The 25,443-nt window shown below is 39.7% G+C and overlaps 1 protein-coding gene across 2 annotated transcripts in view; it reads right to left on the bottom strand.

The window, feature by feature from the left end:
• The window catches only part of adam10a (ADAM metallopeptidase domain 10a), a 165,309-nt gene that overhangs the window by 37,032 nt on the left and 102,834 nt on the right, over positions 1-25,443 (bottom strand). For both annotated transcript variants that reach the window (XM_087981441.1, XM_043677449.2), the window contains 4 exons: positions 5,630-5,733; positions 3,596-3,751; positions 2,367-2,459; positions 1,161-1,344 (listed from right to left, as the gene is read on the bottom strand). In XM_087981441.1, the coding sequence (XP_087837567.1) occupies positions 1,161-1,344; positions 2,367-2,459; positions 3,596-3,751; positions 5,630-5,733 (537 nt within the window). The remainder of the gene's footprint in view (positions 1-1,160; positions 1,345-2,366; positions 2,460-3,595; positions 3,752-5,629; positions 5,734-25,443) is intronic.

Genomic DNA, 25,443 nt, shown 5'->3' with positions numbered 1-25,443 from the left:
ATTGCAGTGGGTCAACAGATTCAGAGATAACAAAGCTAAAAAATAATTAGCTGCTTGTAGCAACTAGTGAATTGAATTTTCATTCAGCTAATGCTTCAGAGCAACCAGCATAACCATATTAATCACTGTGCACTTGGTGCAGACTCTCAATTTCCCACATGACCAATGCTTCATAGGTGGAGAGTCTAAAACTGTAATAACTTTTATAGCACTTTAGTGGGAAACTGAATATTTAAACAATTCAGGGGCATCTTCCTCCTGTCAGGAAAACAGGAAGCATGCACAAGAAACTCTACATTTCAATATTGTTGCTGGCTTGCAAAAAAATGATGAGAAAACAAGGAATAAATGTCACAAATCCCATTGCAACTTAAATCTGATCAAATGTACAAAACCATGGAAACAGTTCAACATGAATAAAGTAAGCAACAATTTAAGTAACATGAATTTACAAGTAATAACAGTTTCACATTTTAATTATATTTTTTCACAAATATTGTCTCTAGATTTATTGCTGCAGCTCATGATACCTGATTAGAGTTTTCAGTTTGATCCCAAATATGGAGTAACCTCCATTTATTCACATGGGCAGACAATTTCCTTCATTTGCAATAAAGCTTCAAAAATAAAAAAAAAGCTTTACAACTACACCATACTTCAAGATGACACATTAAGGATCTCTGCAACATATTCTAGAAATATTATGGGCATGAAATGTCAAAGGCATGAGTCATTAAAATCTTCACAAAATATCTGAGACAAAGCAAGCATCTTTGTTATAAACTAATGAATCAGTTAAGCCCAATTCATTGTTCCCCTTGACTGGTTAGAATTTTAACTTTTTTGAAATGGTGAAACTACTTCCAAAGCTCGTTGCCTGATTTAAACGCACATGAAAGTACAAGTGAGTTACTTATACTACAGCAAAAACCCAATCTTCAAAAATTATTTGAACAAGGAAAGTTTTTTAAACAAGTAACTTATTTTAACCAAGACTACCATCCTATCTAATCATTCTTAAAACTATAATTTCTAATAAATATACCTTGCTTGTACTCATTGTTCAAGTAAGGTCTGTGTTGGAAATAACTAGCAATTTTGGTCATTGTTTCTCAACAAAATACAGGTTGTTGGGAACAGCAAACTCTGCAAACATTTACCTGCTGGTGCTCCAACCCAAGCCAGTCCCAGAACCCCGTCATCAAAATCACGATCTGTAAACACGTAGGCTAAGCAATAATTGTCATGATTCTGCTCAGAATTGAGTTCAAGGAATTTCTCCACACCAATGTTGGAAAACCTAAATGGGTTGCTTCTATCTTTTTCATCACTCGTGGTGTTGATCTGAAAGGCAGTGTTGTTCATTGTGTTAGTTAAGACAGTGTAAAAAAAAAGGATATCTTTTCTGGGGATCACACACAATAAGGTAAATGAATAAATGTATTAAATGATTATTTATTTCTCTCAATGCATTATACACTGACCATATGAAAATGTTGCTTTTGTCAAACCTAATCCTTTATATGCATGCATATGCCCACCCATACTTTGACACACACACTCTCTCTACAAGGATTTAAAGCAATTATCTCATTCAATTACTGTTTATTTTATCAAGACTATCTTTGTCACTCATTTCCAAGGTAGTTCTTCTTCTATGTGAAACGTTGGGCAGACATTGATGTGAACAGTGAAAGGAGCACTCCAGGGAAAAAAAAAGCTTATTATTTATGCACAATAATTTATTGAATAGTAATTCTGGTGTCAGGCAGTTACTTCTCAAATTCAGCAATTCCCTCCAACCTTCAGAATGCCTTGCCATGGTTACAAGTGATAGAATGGGAGCAGGCCAAGATTGAGGATAGAATGAGTGTTGAAACTAGCTGCTAACACACACTCCGTAGGTAACACAATGGGGCACTAAAGAAATGCAGCATATTAGATAACATACAAATCCTTTACCAGACTTCAAAAGACAGATGCTCAATGATCTCAAGTAGTGAACCTTAGTGGACTCTGAGAACACAAAACAAGTTGAAATGCAAAGAACTCCATACAAGGGGAAGTTGGAGGGTTTGGAATACGGGACCAGTAAGCTTTGCAATTTTCTTGTCTAGAAATAATTTAACCTTTAGTAAATGATTTTAGGTTTTAGAAAAATACGCATGCAACAACACAGGAGATGGAGAACCAGAAATATTACTGGATTAATTCTGAAAAAACCTCAGCAAGGTGACTAGCATTCGACTAACACTGGTATCTGATGCATACTGTGAAACAGTGATGACCTCCTTTTCAAAATACAAAGTTGTCCATCAGCATAGTATGCCCTCGAAACATAAAGCAAACTTTGAATCAGTACTTACACGCACTCTCTTGACCATAAAACTGATATTTCTAATTCCATGAAAATCTGTTGTCTGATAAATTGTATCAATTGCTTTGACATGACTTGAAATCTGTACATGAAACAAAATAAATATTTTTATTTATTTATAAATTTGAAGGGAGATAAATTTCAAGCACTTAAACGCCTCGAAATAGCTTTAAAAAAGATATTTTATTAAAATTTCTAATGAATAATACTTCTAAAGTGATAAGTGAATTTAAAACAAGCAATTTTTCATTTTTCAACCATCCTTGCTCCTCTCTCAATTGCAGTACGAAATCAATTGAAAAAGAGTTTGCTGTGTGTATGAATGTATAATTAATTAAAGGGCTTGCATCTAATTTAAAATAAGCAAACTGGCACATAAGCTCATTTTCAAAAGCTGAAATAACATCTGGCCAGTTATCAACTTCATTCAAACTCAGATCGGATTTACCAGCTAACCAGAAAATAAGTATGTAAGTTAACTTTAACAGATTTTAGAGAAACATTCTTCCAAATTGAAGGTGTTTTATTAAATTAACTTCCAAAACATCGTGGACCGTTCTGTAGCAATGTAAATTACTGTCGCAAAGGATACATTTGTAATTAAATTAAAATCAATCATGATCTTACTATAAGTGACACTAAATACAAAAATAATCCCACTCCTAAACTATATCATATTGTCAACTGTATCACTGGGATTCCTATCAGGAAACGAATCCACAAAATAGCAGTAAATTAATTGGGGATCAGCTCACTTCAGAAATTATTTGATGTTAAATTCAAAAATAGGTGCTTTAGGGAACTGTAAATTGGGCAGAATCTTTATTAATTATTTTCAACAGAACAAGGGCCTTCATTTGTAAGAGAAACACAAGTAAGGAATTGTTACTTAATGAAGGAGAAAGAATTAAAAGTATCACAACTTTAATATGTTCAAATGAACTGAATTGTCATTTATGCTTGGCAATTCACAGCAATTTTGAACCATTTCAAAAAATGCTGTCAAAAATCAAATATTTGAACTCCCAAGAAAATGTATAAATCAAGCTTATTTGTCAGCCTCAAATATTCATAAACAATTCAGCCCAACAAATTCTAAACATGGGATTAAATCTAAAGATGTCTAAAACAGAAGCCATGAAGTGAAGACTTTAATTCAGTTACATGCGCATACACACACGCACTTTTAATAAAATTATTTCACTTTCTATTTCATACCTGCGCTATGACCGCTTCTCTTGAACCATAGTATTTAAAGAACAGGTGATCTGTTTGAATAAAAAGCTGACAAGTGTTCTTCTCCTCTGGAGCTGCACGTCGTTTTCTCAAAATAACTGGTTCGTGCTCATGCTCATGTTCAAAATCAACAGGTTTCTAAAGCAAAAGATAAGAGTTAAACAAAAAATGAAGTGGATGCCAATATCATTAGAAATGAAATGCCTGCAACGACATTCAAGACAGGAGATAACCAACAATGATCTATGATAATGACTGCAATCTCTCACTGATATCTGCCTCAAAGGAACAGTCATGTTTTTATCTTTTAACTGGAGATAGAAGAAATACATATTGTATTTCTATGCATTCTATATCTATGTCTAAGTAGAGAAAAAAAAAGGTCATCAACTACCAAAATACATGGTTTGAATTTCCAGGAGACTGAGGAAACTTTGTTCTTTAGATTTTAAGATAATTTATTAAGTCATGAGACAGAACCACTTTCAGCAATCTTGCCTGCATTAATTGCATATTGAAGGGCGTATGATAAACACTCAGAAAATGTCCAAGTACCATCATTTACAGCAAATTCTTATAATTCGAAGAAATATACCAAACATTTTATTGTTTTGTTTACTGGCAGTGAGCAGTTCATCCTCTCTTACAATATTATTTTTAGAAACTATTTTCCTAAAATACATTGGTATAAAACTTGATTCTCATCACTTCTATGAGTATATGCAAAAATATACAGAGGAAAAACCAAGTACATTTGATTGCTAACTTTAGGAATCCCAATATAACAATAATGCATTTAGTCATGCCTCAGAGTGGCAGTAGTTTACAATGCTTCCATTTCAAATTTGTATTAAGACTTGAGAAACCGGATGACTTTCATGTCTTAAAAACATCATTTGGAGGAAAAATAAAGGTTCAGCTATTATAGTTATAGACATTAATCAATTTTTGCCATTCACCCAGGTTCTTTCCTGCACTGCACACGACTTGCCATCTTAATTCTAAAGTTTAGAAATCTCTGCTGGCTTGAATTGGGCACTGTTTTGTCACTAATGTTTCTTTAATGCTCATTGTTCCTTCTCCTTTAACCCTCTGCATCCTACTGCATGAATGGTTCAGGTCCACGTCTTGTACTTACCCACAATCTTAATCCCGTTTTTTTCTCGCAGTTTCCCAGACCTTCTGTGTTTAGCAATTCAAGCCTGACATAATCCAATTGTTTTGATCTTTTCTCCTATTATTTCAACTTTGGCAACATTCTGCATTCTAGTCCTGTCATTTAGCCTAGTGAATCACAGATGGTCAAGTAGTATACAGATAAACTGACTTCCAAAAACTGAAGTCTCCATTTGTTACCAGGTGTCAAGATAACCCAGCAAAAACATCTTGAGATTTAATTTGTATTTCTAAGGGAATCATAAAATCCATTTTGGATTTACTGACACATGGTCATCAAAAACAAACCTCTCTTTTAACAATGACATTTCTATTTCTTTTGGAGTAACAGGTACTGTCTTTCAAAATTTATGGCTAAGGATCAATAATAGTGTGTCTACGTGCAAGAAATTTCCTACCCAGAGGAGCTGCATCTATATTCTAGCTTTCACATTCTCCAGTCTATACCTGTCGAAGTACTTCACATGAAAGAAGTTTATGCAGAGAAACATGGCACGCAATTTGAATGTAGCAAGGTTCTACAAACAATAATGAGATAAATAGCCACATAAAATGTGTTTTAACAATGTTAGCTCAGACACTACATTGCCCCTATATTCTTTGAATATTATTATGTGGCCTCATGACTAATGGAGAAGGCAACAATGTTGAATCAAAAGATCAACAAAAATTAACACCTCGCCATCACAGCAGCACTTGCTTATTACTGGATTCTGAAATGGAAACATTCAGAAATATCTAATTTTAGATACTGTGTGTTCATTGTAATCAGTATCATTCAGATTAAATGCAATGCTGCATTACAATTAACACCTTAATGTTAGAGATTCAGGCTCTCACCTGTGCCGTTGGCTCTTCTACAGCTGACATCTGGTACTTCTTCATTCTTTCAAACACTGAATGGTCAGCACAGCCTCCCTCTGGCCCATATTTGTGAGGGTATTCTAAGGAGGAGAAAAACGATCAAAATTTGCTTTTACAGGATACCACTTTAGCATGAGGAAGTTAGTACAAAGTAAATCTGTTGGCAAGGCCAGAATTTATGGCCCATCAATAACATGGTCTGAGAAGATAATGGATGAGCTTTGTTCTTGATTCACTGCAGTTGACGCGGTACATGTAGACACTTATATTTGAGTTCCTAGAATTTTGATTCAGAGACAGTTAAGGAATGACCAGATTGTTCCAAGTGGTGTGTGGTTTGGAGGGACACTAGCTGATGGTGATGTTTGCTGCCCTTGTTCTTGGCAGTAGAGAATGCAGGTAAAGGAACCTTGGGAAGTTATTACATGACATTTTCAGAGGAGCACATGCTGCTTCCAAAACGCACTGATGATGAATGAAATGGATGTTTAAGGTGGTAAATAACACAACCTGCTTGTTCCACATGCTAACTTGGATAGTGAAGAAATTCATGTATTGTTGGAATACTCTCCATTTGCTGAACATGTGTAGTTCTGTCATCATCTGGACATACATCTGATAGACAGGTACTAAGTCAGGGAGGGAGTTACTTGGAGAATTTCCAACAACCAACATTGGTTTCACATTCATCACTAGAATGTCAATTCCAAGCTTGTATTTGAATCCAAATTCTACTACCTGCCATGGTGGGATTTGAACTCCGGTCCCCAGATCATGAACAGGGTTTTTGATTAATGGTTGAGCGCTAACACCACTATCCCATGATGTCCCTGTGGGTTTGTGGCACTGCTTAGTTTCTAAGTACGGCTACTTCTGGTTGTACTCCAGCCCCACACTCCTAACTTATCATTGGGAGATGGGGGGGATGGATGGGGGGGGGGGGGGGGGGCGGGAAAGGAGCGAGCAAGAGCGATCGAGAGCACGAGCGACCGACAGCATGCAAGGACCTCTTTGTGGGTCTGATAAATGCCTGGTTAAACTGGCCATCAATAGGTCCATGCAGCAGGCCAGAGTCTGACATTTTACCTTACTTCCATGGTTACACCCATGCTTGGGTGCTGATGAAGTGGGAGCATGTGGTGGCCATACGAACAGTAGTAGCCTGTACAAGCAGATGGGCACTATAAGGAGTGGGGTGTATCATTACCCAGGATAATGATATTAGATTTGACTCTGACCAATTTCTACTCCACTTTAAGTTTCCACTGACTATTTGATTTTTGTTATCGTACCCAACCAGAGGCTGTAAGCCAATTAATGTTTATTCAAAAAGAGTAGACATAGGCTGGAAAGATGCCCAGAGTTGAATGATCCTGGTAGAACAAAACTGGGCAAATGGTGAACTGATTGTTGCTTTGCAATTATCACTTAATCACACTGTCAACACTGATCGAGAACAGACTGAGGCAAGTGCAATTGGTCAGATTGGATTTACATAGAACAATATAGCGCAGAACAGGTCCTTCGGCCCTCCATGTTGCGCCAACCTGTGAACTATTCTCAGCTCGTCCCCCTACAATATCCTAAAATTATCCATGTGCTTATCTAAGGATTGTTTAAATCTCCCTAATATGGCTGAGTTGACTACATTAGCAGGCAGGGCATTCCACGCCCTTACCACTCTGTGTAAAGAACTTGCCTCTGACATCTGTCTTAAATCTATCACCCCTCAATTTGTAGTTATGCCCCCTCATACAAGCTGACGTCATCATCCTAGGAAAAAGTCTTTCACTGTCTACCCTACCTAATCCTCTGATCATCTTGTATGTCTCTATCAAATCCCCCCTTAGCCTTCTTCTTTCCAATGAGAACAGACCCAAATCTCTCAGCCTTTCCTCATAAGACCTTCCCTCCAGACCAGGCAATATCCTGGTAAATCTCCTCTGCACCTTTTCCAATGCTTCACATCCTTTTTGTAATATAGCAACCGGAACTGTACACAATATTCACTGTGTGGCTGCACCGGCGTTTTGTATAGTTACAGCATGATATTGTGGTTCTGGAACTCAATCCCTCTACCAATGAAACCTAACACACCGCATGCCTTCTTAACAGCACTATTCACCTGGGTGGCAACTTTCAGGGATCTATGTATATGGATCCAAGATCCCTCTGCACATCCACACTACCAAGAATCTTCCCACTGACCCAGTACTCTGCCTTCCTATTATTCTTCCCAAAGTGCATCACCTCACATTTAGCTGCATTGAACTCCATTTGCCACCTCTCAGCCCAATTCTGCAGTTTATCCAAGTCCCCCTGCAACATTCTTCCAAACTGTCCACTACTCCACAGACTTCAGTGTCGCCTGCAAATGTACTAATCCATCCACCCGTGCCTGCATCTAAGTCACTTCTAAAAATGACAAACAGCAGAGGTCCAAAACAGATCCTTGTGGCACATCACTAGTAACTGGACTCCAGACTGAATATTTTCCATCAACCATCACTCGCTGCCTTCTTTCAGAAAGTCAGTTGCTAATCCAAACTGCTAAACCACCCTCAATTCCATGACTCTACATTTTCTCCATCAGCCTACTATGTGGAACCTCATCAAAGGCTTTACTGAAGTCCTGGTCGACCATGTCAACTGCCCTACCCTCATCTACATGCTTGGTCACCTTTTCAAAAATCTCAATGAGGTTTGAGAGACACAACTTGCCCTTGACGAACCATGTTGACTATCTGAAATCAAATTGTTGCTTGCCAGATGATTATAAATCTTATCTCTTATAATCCTTTCAAAAACCTTTCCTACAGCAGAAGCAAGGCTCACTGGTCTATAATTACCTGGGTTATCTCTGCTAGGGGAAAGTGAGGACTGCAGATGCTGGAGATCAGAGCTGAAAAATGTGTTGCTGGAAAAGCGCAGCAGGTCAGGCAGCATCCAAGGAGCAGGAGAATCGACGTTTTGGGCATAAGCCTTCCTGAAGAAGGGCTTATGCCCGAAACGTCAATTCTCATTCTCCTCCTTGGATGCTGCCTGACCTGCTGCACTTACCCAGCAACACATTTTTAAGCTCTGATCTCCAGCATCTGCAGTCCTCACTTTCTCCCATCTCCAGAAGAAGCCAGAAATGGACCATGTAATCAGCACTTTGGAAAGGGACAACTGTAAATATCTCAGGTCTTTTACATGGACATGTCAGGCTTCAGCATATTTCAGTTTAAATGTTTGTGGAACCTCCTCCTGAGGATGGTTATTTAATTGCCCAAAACCAATCACAGCTGATTATGACAAGACTGCAGTACTTGGATCTGATCCATTAGTTGGTTGTTTTGGTAAGCTAGTTCTACAGCAAGGTATTTTACTGCTTTGCATGCATGTAGTCTTGTATTGTAGTTTCACCAGATTAACATCCCATTTTTAGGCAAAACTGGTGTACCAACTCATGTGAATGAGAACATTGTACAACACATCAATTTAGAATGGACGATTCTTCTAAACAATTCACAGACCCACCATTTTAAAGGGAAAGTGGGAAGATCTGGGGATCCACATGCACAGTCATAGATAGGAGTCATAAAGATGTTCAGTATGGAAACTGACCCTTTGGTCCAACTCACCCATGCTGACCAGATATCCTAACCTAATCTAGTCCCATTTGCCAGCATTTGGCCCATATCCCTCTAAACCCTTCCTTTTCACATACCCAACCAGATGTCTTTTAAATGCTCTGTACCAGCCGTCTCCACTTCCTCTGGCAGCTCATTCCAACATGCACCAACCTCTGTGAATGCCCAGAGATACATGAACTCAAACATGAAAGGCAGTAACTGTGCAGATTCACTGCTGTGTCAGTTAGCTGTGTAGGTTTCTTTCTCTCTTTTCCTCTCTGACCATGTGGTCGCTGCCTTTTGTCGATCTTCCTCCTTTTAAAAGTGCCACTGTTTTGATCTTTACCCCCACAAAGTTCCAAAACAATACAACAGCATATAAAACTGTAATTGCTGCTCCTGGGATTTGAGCAAATCAGCTCTAAAACCTAACATATCTCAAAAAAAAAGAGCTCTTAGAGCCACAATTTTTTTGTCCTCCATCTTGGATCACTTGAGTTGAGAGCGTTCTCCACCAGATTTAAAAAAAATACATTTGTCTTCATTGATATTCAAATGACACCTATTGCACAAGTGTCATTTTCAGCAAGCCATTTGAAACCACTGCATTCTGTGATTCAGCAACTACTTTGCTTGGTAGTTTCTTGCTGAAGAAGAGGAACTGTAAACAAATATGCTGGAGATCAGTGGGTCAGGCAGCATCCATGGAGAGACAGCAAGCTAATGTTGATGCTATATGCCTCTTCACCAGAGTTGGAGTGAAGTGTGGAGGGGTCAACACTTATGCAATTGTTTGGGCGTGGCAGGGTGGGGTTGTTTTGAGAGTGCCCTGGAGAAAGGGTATTGCTACTTCAGATTAAGTGATCGGAATGCGAGAATGGCAGAACAATGGTGTGTCTAACTGGCAGAATGGAAAGAACAGCCCGTCCCACTGGGGTGGGGAAGGGGTGGAGGACATGGTAATAAGCAAAGCTAAAAAGGAAGGAACATGTTCACAATTTGAAGGCTTTGAATTCTCAATATTGAACCCAGAAGATTGCAAAGTGCCTAATTTGAAGATGAAGTGTTGCTCCTCTAGTTTGCGCTGTGATTTGCTGTAGCATTGCAGCATGCCAAAAGACAGACAAGTTGGCATGTGAGCAGGGTGCTGTGCTAAAATGACTGGCTACAAGAAGGTTGGGATCATGCTTGCACGTGTACCAGAGGTGCGCTGCAAAAGCGGTCAACCAGTCTGCATTTGTTTTCTCCAATGCAGATAGGCCACATTGGATGCAGCAAATACAATACACAAGATGGAGATGGTACAAGTGAAATGCTGCTTCACCTGGAAAGACTGTTTAGGCTCTCAGATGGTGAGCAGGGAAGTGGTGAGGGGGCAGATGTTGCACCTTCAGCAGATACACGGAAGGGGGTGTGCGATCGGTCATCAAGGAATGGTCTAGGATGTGTCAGAGGGTACGATCCCTGTGAAATGCAGACGGGGGAGTGAGGGGTAAGAGATGTTAAGTCGTGGCTCGCATGCCCATTTGTCTGTCCTTGACATGCTGCAGCTAATCACAACGCAAACTGGAGGAGCAACATCTCATCTTCAAACTCGGCACTTTAGAATCTTCTGGGCTCAATATTGAGTTCAACACCTTCAAATTATGAACGCATTCCTTCCCTTTCTTTTAACTTTCCCGACTACAATGTAGTCACCCTTTCCCGACTACAATGAGACTGTCTGCTCTTTGCAGTCTGGTAGTTAGATACACTATTGTTCCACGATTCTTACATTCCCATCAAATAATCTGAACTATGAACATCCTTTCTCCCCTAACTTCCAAGGTAAAAACCTTCGGGTTTGTATGGTCATTACTTTTACATGTGAATGCAGAACAAGTAAGTGTTTTGCAATGCTTTTATAGATCATGGTGAGAGTAACAACACGTACAAGACAATGTGTAATAAAGGAGAGTTTTTTTGATTCAGCATTTTTGGAAACATGAAATACTATGTTGCAGAAAGCAATTACAACAGGAAGCATTGCATCTTTAACACCAAGTGAACAACTTTTTGAAACAGTAGCTAGCAAGAGAAAGTAGGTCAGCCAGGTGGGTTTTGGATTGCATTAACAAAGGATTTTGCACTGACAGTGAGTTAACTGGCTTACTTCTGCGCCAAAAACCTCAATGGTCCTATAATCCCAGGGTTTGCTATTTTACAAAGTAAAATAAAACAGACACACACAACATGGGTGCTGGGGAAAAAAAAGAAAAAAAAAAGAAATAAACAGGAGTGTCAAACTTTCTGTTCACAAAAAAAGAGAAAAAAGAATAAAATAAAACAGAGTCATCTATCTAATATACATTAACGGCTGCGTTAAACCAACAGGAAACAAAATTTAAAAGGCTAAAATATTTGGTTAGGAGTTTAATATGTCTAACCTAATACTTGGCAGATCACAACTTCAACAAATTTGAACAGAAGTAATCCTTTCAGAAATATTTATCCAATGAAAGTTTCTTCTCCACTATAACCAACTGCTTTTGCACAAACAGTATACTGATTGAAACCCTTCAAAACCAAAAGGCTGTTTTTTTTCATCTAATTATGACAACATTCCAAAGTTGAATATGGGTGAATCAAAGGTATAACCAAGTCAATCTTTGGTGCAAACACGTCACTTAGAAGTGCCTTTGCACAAACAAAAGATCCTGTGGAAAGGTTAACAGTCAGACTCAAAACCTTATGGAGGGATCATTACCCAGGGCTGTAGATTTGAGATAAAGAAGGACAGATGTTGAGAGAAGATGTGAGGGAAAGATTTATCACCCAGAGGCTGGTGACAATCTGGAACTCAATGCCTATGAGGGTGGACATGGATGTGGAATAAAGTTATTGGATGTGCACTTGCGATGCCAAAGCATACAAGGCCACAGGACAAAGGTCTTTTTAGTGCGATGTAGATTGCAGACTTGATGATGCACCTCATGAGGCCAGTAATCCCTTAGGAGTGACTTTTATCAAGACACTGGCAAACTAATAATGCAGATAACAGCTGTGTTTTGATGTGAAACAGAACAAAATATGAAGTATTAAAATACAGTCTGTGAATCAGTGGGATTCCCTCTGGAGGTAGTCATCCACACAAGGGATCTCTATGGGGAACGTACATACTGCGTATTAAACCTCTGCAGGGAGAAGCAAAAATGAAAATGGGAACAATCTTTAATTTATTGCCTGATGTATCAATTTAACCTTTAGTTGACTGGCTCAAAGAGAAGAAACAGTTTTTCTCCACTGAAGTATAGTGAAATCTCCTTGTTTGATATAGTTATGAAGCTAGGATTGAAATTAGGATAAATGTCCTTAGAAAAAGCTTTAAGATTTGGATACGGGCCCTCTTTTGTTTGTCATCGATATGAATGATTTGGAAGAGAATATCGAGGCATGGTTAGGAAGTTCATGGACGATACCACAATAGGCAGTGAAGGTTTTCTAAGATTACAAAAGGGATCTTGATCAACTGGGTCAATGGGCTGAAAAGTGGCAGATGGAGTTCAATATGGATAAATGAGAGGTATTAGATTTTGGTACAACAAACAAGGGTAAGGCTTATACATTTAATAGTGGGTCTTTGGGTAGTGTGGTAGAACAGAGGGACCTAGGGATTCAGGTATATCATTCTCTAAAAACTGATCACATATAGACACAGTGGTTAAAAAAAGCGTTTGGCATGCTTGCCTTCATTAGTGAATCCTTTGAGTACTGGAGTTGGGAAATCATGTTGAGGTTGTCTATGACATTGGTGAGGCCTCTTCTGGAATGTGGTGCACAGTTAAAGTAAAGATATTATTAAGTTGGACAAGGTTCAGAAGAAATTGACCAGGATGCCGCTGGATATGGAAGGTTCGAGTTATAAAGAAAAGGCTGGATTGGGCTGGGACTTGTTCCACTGGAATGTAGGAGGTTGAGAGGTGACTTCATAGTTATAAAAAACATTGAGGTGTACAGACAGGGTTAATGGTAGGTGTCTGTTCCCTAGGATGGGGGATTACAAGACTAATGACGTGAGAGATTTTAAAAAGACATGAAGGGCAATTTTTTTTTATATAGAGGGGGGTTCACATACAAAATTAACTTCCTGAGGAAGTGGTGGATGTGGGCACAATTATAACAATTAAAAGGGCATTTGGATAAGCACATGAAAAGGAAATGTAATGTACCAGGAGCAGGAAGGTGGGACGAGCTTAGTTTGGGAATATGTTCGGCATGGACTAGGTTGGACCGAAAGGTCTGTTTCTATGCTATTTATCTCTATGACTGACTTTATGGCAAAGCAAGATCTATGAAATATTTTTAGCCTCACTACATTTGTGCAAACAGGGATCAATAAGATATTGCAAAGCAGTTCTTTTGGTCAGGACATTAATATGACTTTTCTGAAGTAATGCACTAGCCTTTGCAAGAGCCATTTATAATTTTAGTAAATGCCAGGTTATGCACCTATTCTGTTTTCCAACTTTACTCAGAAGATCAGATAGAATTGTTATAAAATAAATGATAAATTTTTACAGAATAAAATAAATCTAATACTAATTTTAAAAATAAATGAACCTGAAATAAAAATGTACAAAAGAACTGTTATAAATGTCTTCCAAATTCCAGAGTCAGAGCGCTGAAAAGCATGGAAACAGACCCTTAAGTCCAACTCATTCATGTTGACCAAATATCCTAAATTAATCTGGTCCGATTTGCTAGCATTTGGTCCATATCCCTCCTAGCCTTTCCTATTCATATACCCATCCAGATGCCTTTTAAATGCTGTAATTGTACAAACCTGCACCACTTCCTCTGGCAGCTCATTCCGTACACGCACTATCCTCTGCATGAAAAAATTGCCCCTTAGATCCCTTTTAAATTTTTCCCCTCTTAAAACTGGTTCTCAACTCTTCCACCCCATGAAAAAGCCCTTGGCTATTCACCCTATCCATGCCCTGGAATCACACATTAAAGTTACTAATGCTGGACTATTGGTCACAGTTCCAAAACCAAACCCATTACAGCTACTGTACAAGATACTGTGTTGAGAACTACTCAAATGCAGAGTTGCTTGCTTGATTGGATTTTGGCAGTTCTCCTCCAATGAAGCACAAATCCACAGATGGCACTTCGTAGTTGCATGACCCAGGAGTACTATTTAAGGCTAACAACATACAAATCACAAGCTGTAATACCACCTGAAAAACAGAGCTCTTACTCAAAAAGAAACTCAGGCTGTGCTTGTTTTTCATCATAAGCAGTTCTAGCTGGAAATAGACTGAAGAGAGTTTCATTTCTGGTCTGAAAGTGATACATTATCTGCTGCCGGGATTTGCAAATCAACAGCATGCAGTTGAATCAGAAAGCTAATAAAAAGATGACTTTCCTTCTGAATTTTGTGCCTTGAACAGGACTGTTGCTTTAGTCAAAAAAGCGATGACCAAGAAAATACATCTGGGGCAAATATTTCCAGGCTCTCTTCTTTTCAAGCATAGCTCAAAAAACCAAGAACCATCTAATTCGGTTGTCGCATTGAACCTTGAGAGGGTCCACCCATTTAGCCAACTTTTAGTAATGCAATTCATAAATAAATAAATAAATAAATAAATAAATAAATAAATAGAGATGTTTATTACTCATAAAATAGTTTTCTCAAATTTCTTTCTCTTTGCAGAGATTTTAATCTCCAGAAGGCCAGCTTGCCAAAATATTTTTAAACATAGTTTGCATCAGTCCAAAAAAATAAAAGTTCAAACAAGTTGTTTAAACAAGTGCAGGCGAATAGCAATTTAAGGACTTCCACATGGGGATAGGACAACATGATCCATTCTAACCGTGAAAGGATCTGCAGGTTGACTAATAGCCGGTCACATCACATGAAGACCCATGGCAGTAGCGGGCAAACCTGAGCAAATGACATCCTTGAACAGAAGGACAACCAATGTCAAGTTTGCCACAGTATAAGGATGCCATCAAACAGTAATGCTATCTTGTGTGTTCACCCATTTTCAACTAGTTAGGAGCAGAATATTATATTAGTTGCAGAGCAGCGCAAAATATCAAACAGGGTCTGCAAGGAGAAAAGTAGATTTCAACAGATTGAACCATCTATCAAGTTTCAGAATGCGCAAGCAGGTCTAACCTGTTCATGCCGACCAAATATCCCAACCCAATCTAGTCCCAACTGCCAGCACCCGGCTCATATCCCTCCAAACCCTTCCTATTCATATACCCATCCAAAAGCCTCTTAAATGTTGCAATTGTATCAGCCTCCATCACATCCTCTGGCAGCTCATTCCATACACATACCACCCTCTGCATGAAAAGGTTGCCCGTTTGGTCCAACTATAAAAGAGACCTAAGGACTGTTTCTGTGCTCTACAGCTTTACGACTCTACAATTGATATAAGTTATTAATATAGAGGTAAATACCAAGGCCACACCAATGTTTCTAATGGTACTCCACTGGTCACAGCCTGCCAACTTCTAAATACCTGTTTAAGAGAATAAAGTTCACTAAAGTGACTGGAGAAAAAGAATGAGCAAAAATACCGGAGTAACACTTGGGCCTGCTGAGTCACCAGAGCCATACTTACAAGATATAGCTTGACCATAATGCTTAAAATTATTCTCCCAAAAGATGATACCATCACCCATTCTAGTCATATAAAATTCATGTTTCATCAATAATTACCTTAAGAAAACATTAAGTTGAAAAACCAAAAGCAGTTGTGACCAGAAAATTCTGAAATCTTTTGAAGAAAGCGAGATACGTTACTGTCTGCATACAGCAAAGTGAACGGAACAAAACCCTCAACTTTGCCACAGGATTTTATTTGCAATCTTCAGCCATATGTCCAACATTTTAAGAATATGCCAAAATATACTGCACTTATATGCAGTTCTCTTCTTTGACTACATAAGGGAGTAGCCACTACATTGTAAACACCATTGCATTACTAACTGGACTAATATAATCCTCTCTCATGATCAGTGTATTGGTATAAAACGTTAAGTAGTTAAAACCTATTCCAAGGGTTTATAAACAACTTGAAGTTCTTGATACAAATAGCATTTGATGCAATCACAAGCTTTCACATTAATTGATCTGGAGAGACAATATTGTAATTTGTCTGTGGTCATTCAACATGTCACCATGTGCAACTCTTTTCTAAATAGGAATAACAGTGTAAACGGATGGATAACTGACTCGATACTCCTTAACTGAAGGAGCTGTTCTCTGCTGTTTGACTCTAATGTGTTAAAAAGTACACATCCAGTAACACACCCAGTACAAGCAATCACAACCAAGTGTCATCCTTATATGCCTCATAACATAATCAACTAAATAACTGAACAAAATGATAAATGGAGACACAATTTGATGGACTTCCTTGGATAGCACTATGTAAAATTTTGCATTTCATTCCACTTGCATGCCTTCCTTAAATGGTCAATAGCACAGGAAAACAAATTTTTCACTTGCTTTTACAATATTAGCATAACAAGAGCTGCACTTCAAGGCATACGTCAAGCTGCTACACAAATATAAACAACGCCAGCATGAACCAGTGTCTGGTGCCACAACTTATAACAATGCATGTATGAAATGTAAATTTTGTAACTGTTGTATATCTGAACCCACCATTTCTTTTGAGGGAAAGATTTTTTTATTTTAAAAATATACTTTATTCATAAAACATTTTGATGATCTGTACAACTGGTCATGCCATACATATGTAAATCATTCCATTTCTTTGCATACAGAGACAGAGTAATCATTCATATTTACATGTCTGTACGATTACTCTGCACATATTTACCTGGGGGGTCAGTGGAGCCCTCTAACTTCGTCGGCCCCCTATGCTTAGGCAGGCAGACATTGCACGGTGGTCTTTCCCCCATCGCGCCTTGGCGGCAGCTGCTCCAAGCTTCAGCACGTCCCTCAACACGTAGTCCTGGACCTTGGAATGTGCCAGTCTGCAACACTCAGTCGGGGTCAACTCCTTCAGCTGGAAGATCAACTGGTTTCGGACCGCCTAGAGAGCATCCTTCACAGAGTTGATGATCCTCCAGGCACAGTTGATGTTCGTCTCGGTGTGCGTCCTGGGGAACGGAGGCGGTACAGAACGGAGTCCCGTGTCACGGCGCTGCTCGGGACGAACCTCGACACACCACTGCATTCCTCTCCAGACTTCTTCCGCATAAGCACATTCCAGAAGGAGGTGTGAGACAGTCACGTCCCCACCGCAGCCGCTTCGAAGGCAGCGTGCGGTGCGGCAGAGTCCGAGCGTGCATAAAGGATCTCACAGGCAGATCCCTTCTCACCACCAGCCAAGCCATGTCTTGGTGCTTGTTGGAAAGTTCTGGCGACGAGGCATTCTGCCAAATGGCTTGGACAGTCTGCTCAGGGAACCGCTCAATAGGATCCGCCCTCTCCTTTTCCCGAAGGGTCTCAAGGACACTACGGACTTGTGGTCAAATGTGTTTTTCTTCATAAATTTCTCCAAGGAGGACAGGTGGTACGGAACTGTCTAACTACTCGGAGCGTTCCGCGGCAGCAAGGCCAGGCCCATCCTTCGCAACAGTGGGGACAGGTAGAACCTCAGTGACACTTGGTGCAGCCACACACAAAAGGGGGCCATCAGGGTGAGGGTGGCATTGGGCGTGTTTTTTCCCCTGTTGCCCAGGTCTTTGTACATTGTGGCTCTTTGGACCCGGTACATCTTTGATTTCCACATGAAGTGGAAAATGGCTCAGGTGACTGCAGTGGCACAGGTTCTGGGGATAGGCCAGACCTGTGCCACATAACAATACTAAGAGTACCTCATACCTGATGACCAGGTTTTTCCCTGCGTTGGAGAGCAACCGTTGCACCTATCTGCCTAGTTTCTGCCTCATTTTCCTGATCTGCTCTTCCCAGGTCTTGGCGCACGCCCCAGCCCCACCAAACCAAATACCCAGCACCTTCAGGTGGTCGGTCCTCACGGTGAAGGGGATAGAGGATTGGTCGGCCCAGTTCCCAAAGAGCATGGCCTCGCTCTTGCCTCGGTTGACCTTGGCCCCCCGAGGCCTGCTCGAACTGGTCACAGATGCACATGAGTATGTGAGGGACAGCAGATCTAAGCAGAAAATGGCAACGTCATCCATGTACAGGGAGGCCTTAACCTGCACGCCCCCACTGTCAGGAATAGTCACCCCTCTCAGGCTCGCATCCTTCCTGATGGATTCGTCAAAAGGCTCTATGCAACACATACACAAGGCAGGAGAGAGCGGGCAGCCCTTCCTGACTCCATGACTTAAGGGAGTCTATCTGATTCCCACCCATTTGATTGAGACTGCACTGACAAATTTGGTGTAGAGCAGTCTGATCCAATTACCGATTCCCTCCCCAAAGCCCTTTTTGGAGAGAACATCCCTCATATATGTATGTGATATCCTGTCAAAGGCTTTCTCCTGGTCCAGGCTGATGAGGCAGGTGTCCACCCCCCTGTCCTGCACGTTGGCAATCGTATCCCTGAGGAGTGCGAGACTCTCAGCGATCTTCCTGCCCAGTACAGCACAGGTTTGGTCAGGGTGGATCACCAGTCCCAGAGCAGACCTGACCCGGTTGGCGGTGACCTTTGACAAGATTTTGTAGTCTGTGTTTAACAGTGAGATTGGTATCCAATTTCTAATTTCTTCCTTCTCCCCCTTCTGCTTGTAGAGGAGGGTGATGATGCCTTTCCTCATGGATTCACTCATGGTACCTGCCATAAGCATACTGACATACACCTCCAACAGGTCCTGGCCAATCAAGCTCCAAAGAGCAGAATAGATCTCGACCGGTAAGCCATTGCTTCCGGAAGTTTTATTCTTTTCGAAGGGCTCGAGGGCCTTGGTCAACTCATCCAGAGATAGCGGCTAGTCCAGCCTCTCTCGTGTTCCGTCGTCCAAGACCTCCGTGATAGAAGACAGGAACAACTGGGAGGCCGCGCTGTCGGTTGGCTTCAAGTCATAGACTGGCATAGAAGGATTTGCTGATCCTCATGATGTCAGCCTGAGATGATGTTACCGAGCCATCATCCTCCTTCAGTTTGCTGAGCACGGAGCTCTCTTTGTGCACCTTCTGAAAGAAGAAACGTGAGCATGTCTCATCCTGCTCCACGGAGCGGACTCTGGACAGGAAGATTATCTTGGAGGCCTCCAAAGCAAAGAGCGAGGCTTGCTGGCCCTTCACCTCCTGGAGGTCCTCCGTGACGAGGGAAAGATAGTGGTGTATCCAGCACTCATTGCACATAAACCAAAACCCACTTGCAATTTCTCTCCCAAACCATTGACATTGCAGCACTATTTTAGGAATGGTTATTGAATTTAGTTTCAAACCTTGTGCGAAAAAAGAAACTGCTACAAGACTGACTCCACAGACCCTTTATAATAAGCACACATTTGCAAGAATTTAAACCACGATTCAAGACTATTTATGCAGCTACCATTCACTTGCAAGTACCTAGAAACATTTTAACAAAATACTTTATTTGGGCTGGATTGGTTCTCTGCCTGAGCTTGGAATGTCCAACAGGTACCAAAAACTGCATGTTACATTGTTTCGCACATTTCATCATATCAAGCACAGAAATTCACATATCAAAATCCATCAAGTTTGTGGAATGCAATTAGTCAGAAACAAAGAATCCTGGCAGCTGTGATAAGACAATGCTCTGAAGCAAAATTCAATTTTCTGACATTGACAAGAAATTGTGTCTTATTGTCAATTTACATAAGGGGACTTAATTCCATAAAAAATCTCTTACAGCCATAACATGGCAGGCAAAATACTTCTTTTCATATAGCTGAAAGAACATTGAAAACCTGAGGCCTAAACATGATCAGCTATCACATACACATTTAAGAAACTCTTAATAACAGCTTTTATCATTTACAACTGTTCAAATGGAATATTTTAGATACAATATCTATAATCCAAAAAAACCTCAGCTTTAAAAATTAGAAATCAAGTTCATTGTTGCGAGAAAAAATGGAAATGCAATATATAATAGTTCTATGTAATACGTGCAGCAAGACAACAGTAAAAACGAGACAACTGAGGAAGAAAAGCTTCTCAGTGCAAAAAGGAACTGCAGCATGAAAGAAATCAATAAAATTCGTATCCAGGATATTAGACTGCTAAAGTAGTAACAGACTGAGGTTCCAATTAGGGTAAGCAAAGAATATATTTTTGACACTAATGCCAGATCTGGAAATTGAAGAAATAAGATTCCATTTTATATCCTTTCACAATGTATTATTGTACACAAAATTTATAGAATACAGAGAAAATGGAATTTTTTTAAAGAACGTTGAAGGCAACAGTTCCTCCTGATAGACCAACAAATAAGACAATCTACTTCAGGTGATTCTGAAGTGAAAAACAGAATATAATGAATAAGAAAGAGAGACATTTTGAACATTATATTGGGAAGCCAGACACAACAACAACCATTAGTGGTGTTTGGAGAAAAACTGCCCACAATATTACATTATAAAGAAAGAAGGGGAATTCATGACAAATTTGTGATCTTAGTAAAATGGTACTAAATTATTTTTCCAGTTATAAACTGGGCACCACACTTTAGTGGTTTTGAATTAATATCACATTTATTCACTAAGTCTTGAAACACTAACAGAACCTCCAACAACAGGTGGCAGTTAAGGTGGGTGGGGGCCAACTAAAGCAGGACAGCTGAAGAGTTGAATGCACCTTGTTTTTTGAGGGGTGGGGGTGTGCAAAGATAATTTCCTCAAACAGACAAGCATTATTTCATATCGATCCCGTTGTCTTCCTTGTTAAGCCTTCATTTTTGAAATGGATCGATTCCAACGGAATAAAATATCTTTGATTCATGACCTATGGGCAATGAATCAAAGTACACGTCACATACTTTTTCTCTCATATGCCACAACATCTTGTTCTGATGTATCAATGACTATTTTCAAACTACATGATAGATTTTGAATTAGCTTAGCAAGAAGATTAATTGGAAATACAACTACCACAGGCAGACCACAATGGTTTCATTACAACTTACGATATGTAACAAAGCAGTGATTACTCCAAAAGTCAAAATAATCACAGAAAAAAAAAGGAAAAAAAAAAACAATCTGTGCCAGCTCACATGCACGTACAGACTGGGCTGGTGATACCAGCAGACATCACTCCAAGAAAACAAACGTTCAGAAAAGTTGCCCATCATATTAAGCCAATACTTAGCTTGTGATGACCAGGTGAGGGACAGGATGGCTTCTCTATATTCCTACTTTGATTTAACATCAATTTGAATTAGAAATGATGTATTGGCCAATTCCATGAGTGGACCTAACCATTATACTGAAGAATCAATAAGATAGTTTTGTTATACAAAAACTGATAAGAGTTAAAAAAGCCTATAAAAAGTAAAACTACATCAACATTCACGTAAACATACATAAGCTAAATATAAAACACAGGTTCACTGGATGTAGCTGACTATCTAGTCTGGTTAAAGCCTTCCTTATCAACTTCTCTGTTGGGACAGAGGTGAGTGTGTGAAGCAGAGATGATAGAAAAGGAGCTTCTTCTCAGCTGAAGGCAATCTTCAGCAAAACACATCTTTGGTAAATATGTACAACTTCTCAGCAGCTCAAATATCCATTGTTTATTTCAAAAGGCATATCTCAATCACAAGCTCTTAACCAATTTCACTGAAAAAAAATTACTTTATTGGCTGCCAAGTACTGTGGGACATACAGATGCAGTAAAACGTGTTCTAATTATTTTCTCTCTCTCTCTGCTTTTTATTCCAAACAACATAGTGCAAAACATATCTGGGTTGAACATTGCCTTGGATGCCATATTAGTGAAGACATTAGCACAATGAACACCTATCAAAACATATGTAGAATAAAACAATGCTCATTTGTACAATTTTTTGTATCTTATACACTGCGTGGGTTTATTTAAGAGTGTCAACATTTGTTGATATGTGGGGACTAATTCTTCTGTACAAATCTTGACAAGAAACAGAATTTGCCAGTCCTGTACATCCGTAAGGACATCAAAAGCTACACGTGCAGTTAGGATAAAAACCATAATGGCACTGCCAAACATATTGCAAATTGTATTCTTTTCAGGCTAGATATGGAGGCATTTGGAACACCCCAGGTTGTCTGTCATCCAATCTTGCACGAAGGAGGTAACGAACATTTGTCATTCATTCAGAATGAAATAAATACTTCATAGTGCAGCAGGTACAAGTTAGCAAGCAGCTTCGTCAAAATTACAGGCTTTGCCAGGTTGCAGCATTCCAGTGATTGTGTATATGCAGTTGAAATGTGGCATATGTGCAAAATGGTGACTGGAACAAAAAGGGATTCCATTCTCTAAGAACTAATTGTCACACAACAGTTGGACAATAAACCATGCAAGTCAATGCCTCCAACACCAACCATGATGCTTTCATCCTGCGACAGTCTACTCCGATTGTATTTGAGCCATCAAAAAGTTATTTGCCGACCAATAGGACTTGGTAGAAAGCCAGGCCTACTGAATTAGGTAACAAAGTTTAAAGATAAATTTAGAAGTGCAAACAGGAAAATTGTTTTACGCAAAGGGTGCTAAAAACCTAGCACTCTTGTCTAGCGTGGTAGATTTATTCTAAGTACATTAATGTCGAAAACGCAATTACTGTGCAGGTCTCTACCTTATGCTCCTATTAAGAAAAGTGAAGTTAAGACCCGCATACTTTATACTTCTAGATTTTCCTCTCCCAATCACAATAGTTCACTTCAGGATGATAGATATTCATGCATTCTTTATGAACGCAAACAAACAGTCTGATCTTCATTCCAAAAACAAAAAAGTGTTCAGCAGTTTCTGTTCGTCATGCAACAGCAACCAGAGAACACTTCCCGCACAACAGAAACACATCTGTATATATAGAAACTCAACTCCCCTATTTTCAAAACTCATTAGGCGTGTTGAGTATGATTTTCTCACTCAGTGCAAATGAAGACTAAACATATTCTTTTTACTGTTGACAACATAATCGTATAGTTGCTAGAATGTAGCCTTTGTTTCACAAGTGAATGCTAGCTTATTGCAATGCAAATCATAGGCTGGTTGGTGCACTGAGATTAATTGCAAATTATGCCTCCAAAATCTGACTGTGGGTGTGTAAAGAAGTCAAAGAGATGCAAAACTAGCCCAACTTTTTTTTTTTAAAACCCAGGCAAGTGGCATAGTCAGAGTCAATTTTAGAATACGTTATTACAAGGACAGTGATAAACCACATTGAAGTGATGTACTGTGATTTTAAGGATAAGACTCTAGAAATTGAGACACTGATAGTGTAGGCTTTCACTACACTGTGTCCCTGCTTTGCAGAACCAATACCCAAGATTTGTTTACCAGTTATGCAGCTCAGAAAGTTAATTTAACATGACATTAGATCTATTTCTTTCCTTTATACACTCGGGCCATTGACCTTCAGGGATTCACAACTTAAGTTGCCTGGTACCTAACAAATATTTGCAGTATTCCTACACAAGAGAAATTGAAAAAGGTCTACAATTATTAACATTTCAGTAACTTCTGGACCAAGTTGCTTCGATCGCTTTGTTTAGAATCTTCAATAAAATTCCTTACCTCGACATTCCCAAGTGAGAAGAGAGTCAGAGTCATACAGCATAGAAGCAGACCCTTCGGTTCAACTAGTCCATGCCGAACATGTTCCGCAAACTAAACTAGTTTCATTTGCCTGCTTTTGGCCCATAACCCTCTAAACCTTGCCTATTCATGTACCTGTCCAAATATCTTGTCAAATGTTGCAACTGCATTTGCATCTGCCACTTCCTCTAACAGTTCCTTCCACATGCAAGCCATCCTCTACATGAAAAGGTTACCCCTCAGGATCCTTCTAAAACTTTATCCTCTAACCTTAAAAATATACCCTCTGGTTTTGAACTCCACTACCTTGGGGAAAAGACCTTAGTTATTCACCTTATCTGTATTCCTCTTGACTTTACAAACTTCTATATAGGAAACCCACACAGACACAGGGAGAATGTGTAAACTCCACACAGTCAGTCGCCTGTGGCGGGAATTGAACCTGGGTCTCTGGCGCTGTGAGGGTACTCCGGTTACTCCCACAGTCCAGAGATGTGCAGGTCAGGTGAATTGGCCATGCTAAATTGCCCGTAGTGTTAGGTGAAGGGGTAAATGTAGGGGTATGGGTGGGCTTATTGGGCCGAAGGACCTGTTTCCACACTAAGTAATCTAATCTAATCTAAAGTGCTAACCCTTCAGTCACTTGCCCTGCCTTATTTCCCAAGAGAAATTAAAATTTTGCTCCTTCTCTAGTAGGTACAAATACATACTGGTGAAGCAAATTTTCCTATCTGCTCCACCCTTCCCATTGACTTATCACAATAAACCCCTACCTGCATCCACCATCCTACCTACCCTTGCCCCAGCCCCACCCTTCTCCCTCTATTTACTTCTGAGGTGCCCTCCCCAGTCCTGACAAAGGGATTTGGTCCAAAACATGGACCTTCCTGCTCCTCAGATGCTGTCTGACCCGCTGTGCCACCCAAGTCCTTAACTCTATGGCAGTCCCAGTCCATGTTTGGAATGTTAAAAACCGCTATTTCACCTCTATTAGGTCTTACACATATTTGAGATCTCTGTACATATTTGCTCCTCAGTTTTCTACTTCATACTGGGGCCTGTAGTACAATCCTACCAAGGTGATCAGCCCGTTATTTCAGAGGTCCAATGAAATAGCTTCATTAAATGCTCCCTCAGAAATATCTTCTAATTACAGTAATAACATTTTCCCTAATCAAAAACGCCACTCCCCCTCCTCTTATCTCCCTTTATATCCTTGCAAAACATCTAAACTCCAGAACACTGAGCTGCCGGTCCTGTCCCACCCTCAGCCATGTTTCAATAATATCCACAATATCCCAGTACCATGTTCCCAACCATGCCCAGAGTTTACCTACCATACATGCCAAACCACGTGCCTTGGGAAAAAGAAAGCAGTTTAATTATTCAGAGCAACTTCATTCTCTGACTTGTTCTTGCCTTCCTTGTCTAATTAAGTAATTCTTTTCAACTACTGAACCATCCTC

Source organism: Chiloscyllium plagiosum, unplaced genomic scaffold (assembly GCF_037043375.1).
Source record: "Chiloscyllium plagiosum isolate Xiang-an unplaced genomic scaffold, Cpla_swu_hap1 HiC_scaffold_39, whole genome shotgun sequence".
Classification (NCBI taxonomy): Eukaryota; Metazoa; Chordata; class Chondrichthyes; order Orectolobiformes; family Hemiscylliidae; genus Chiloscyllium; species Chiloscyllium plagiosum.
Note: the sequence above shows the minus strand (reverse complement) of the source record. Positions and strands in the feature narration are given on the sequence as shown.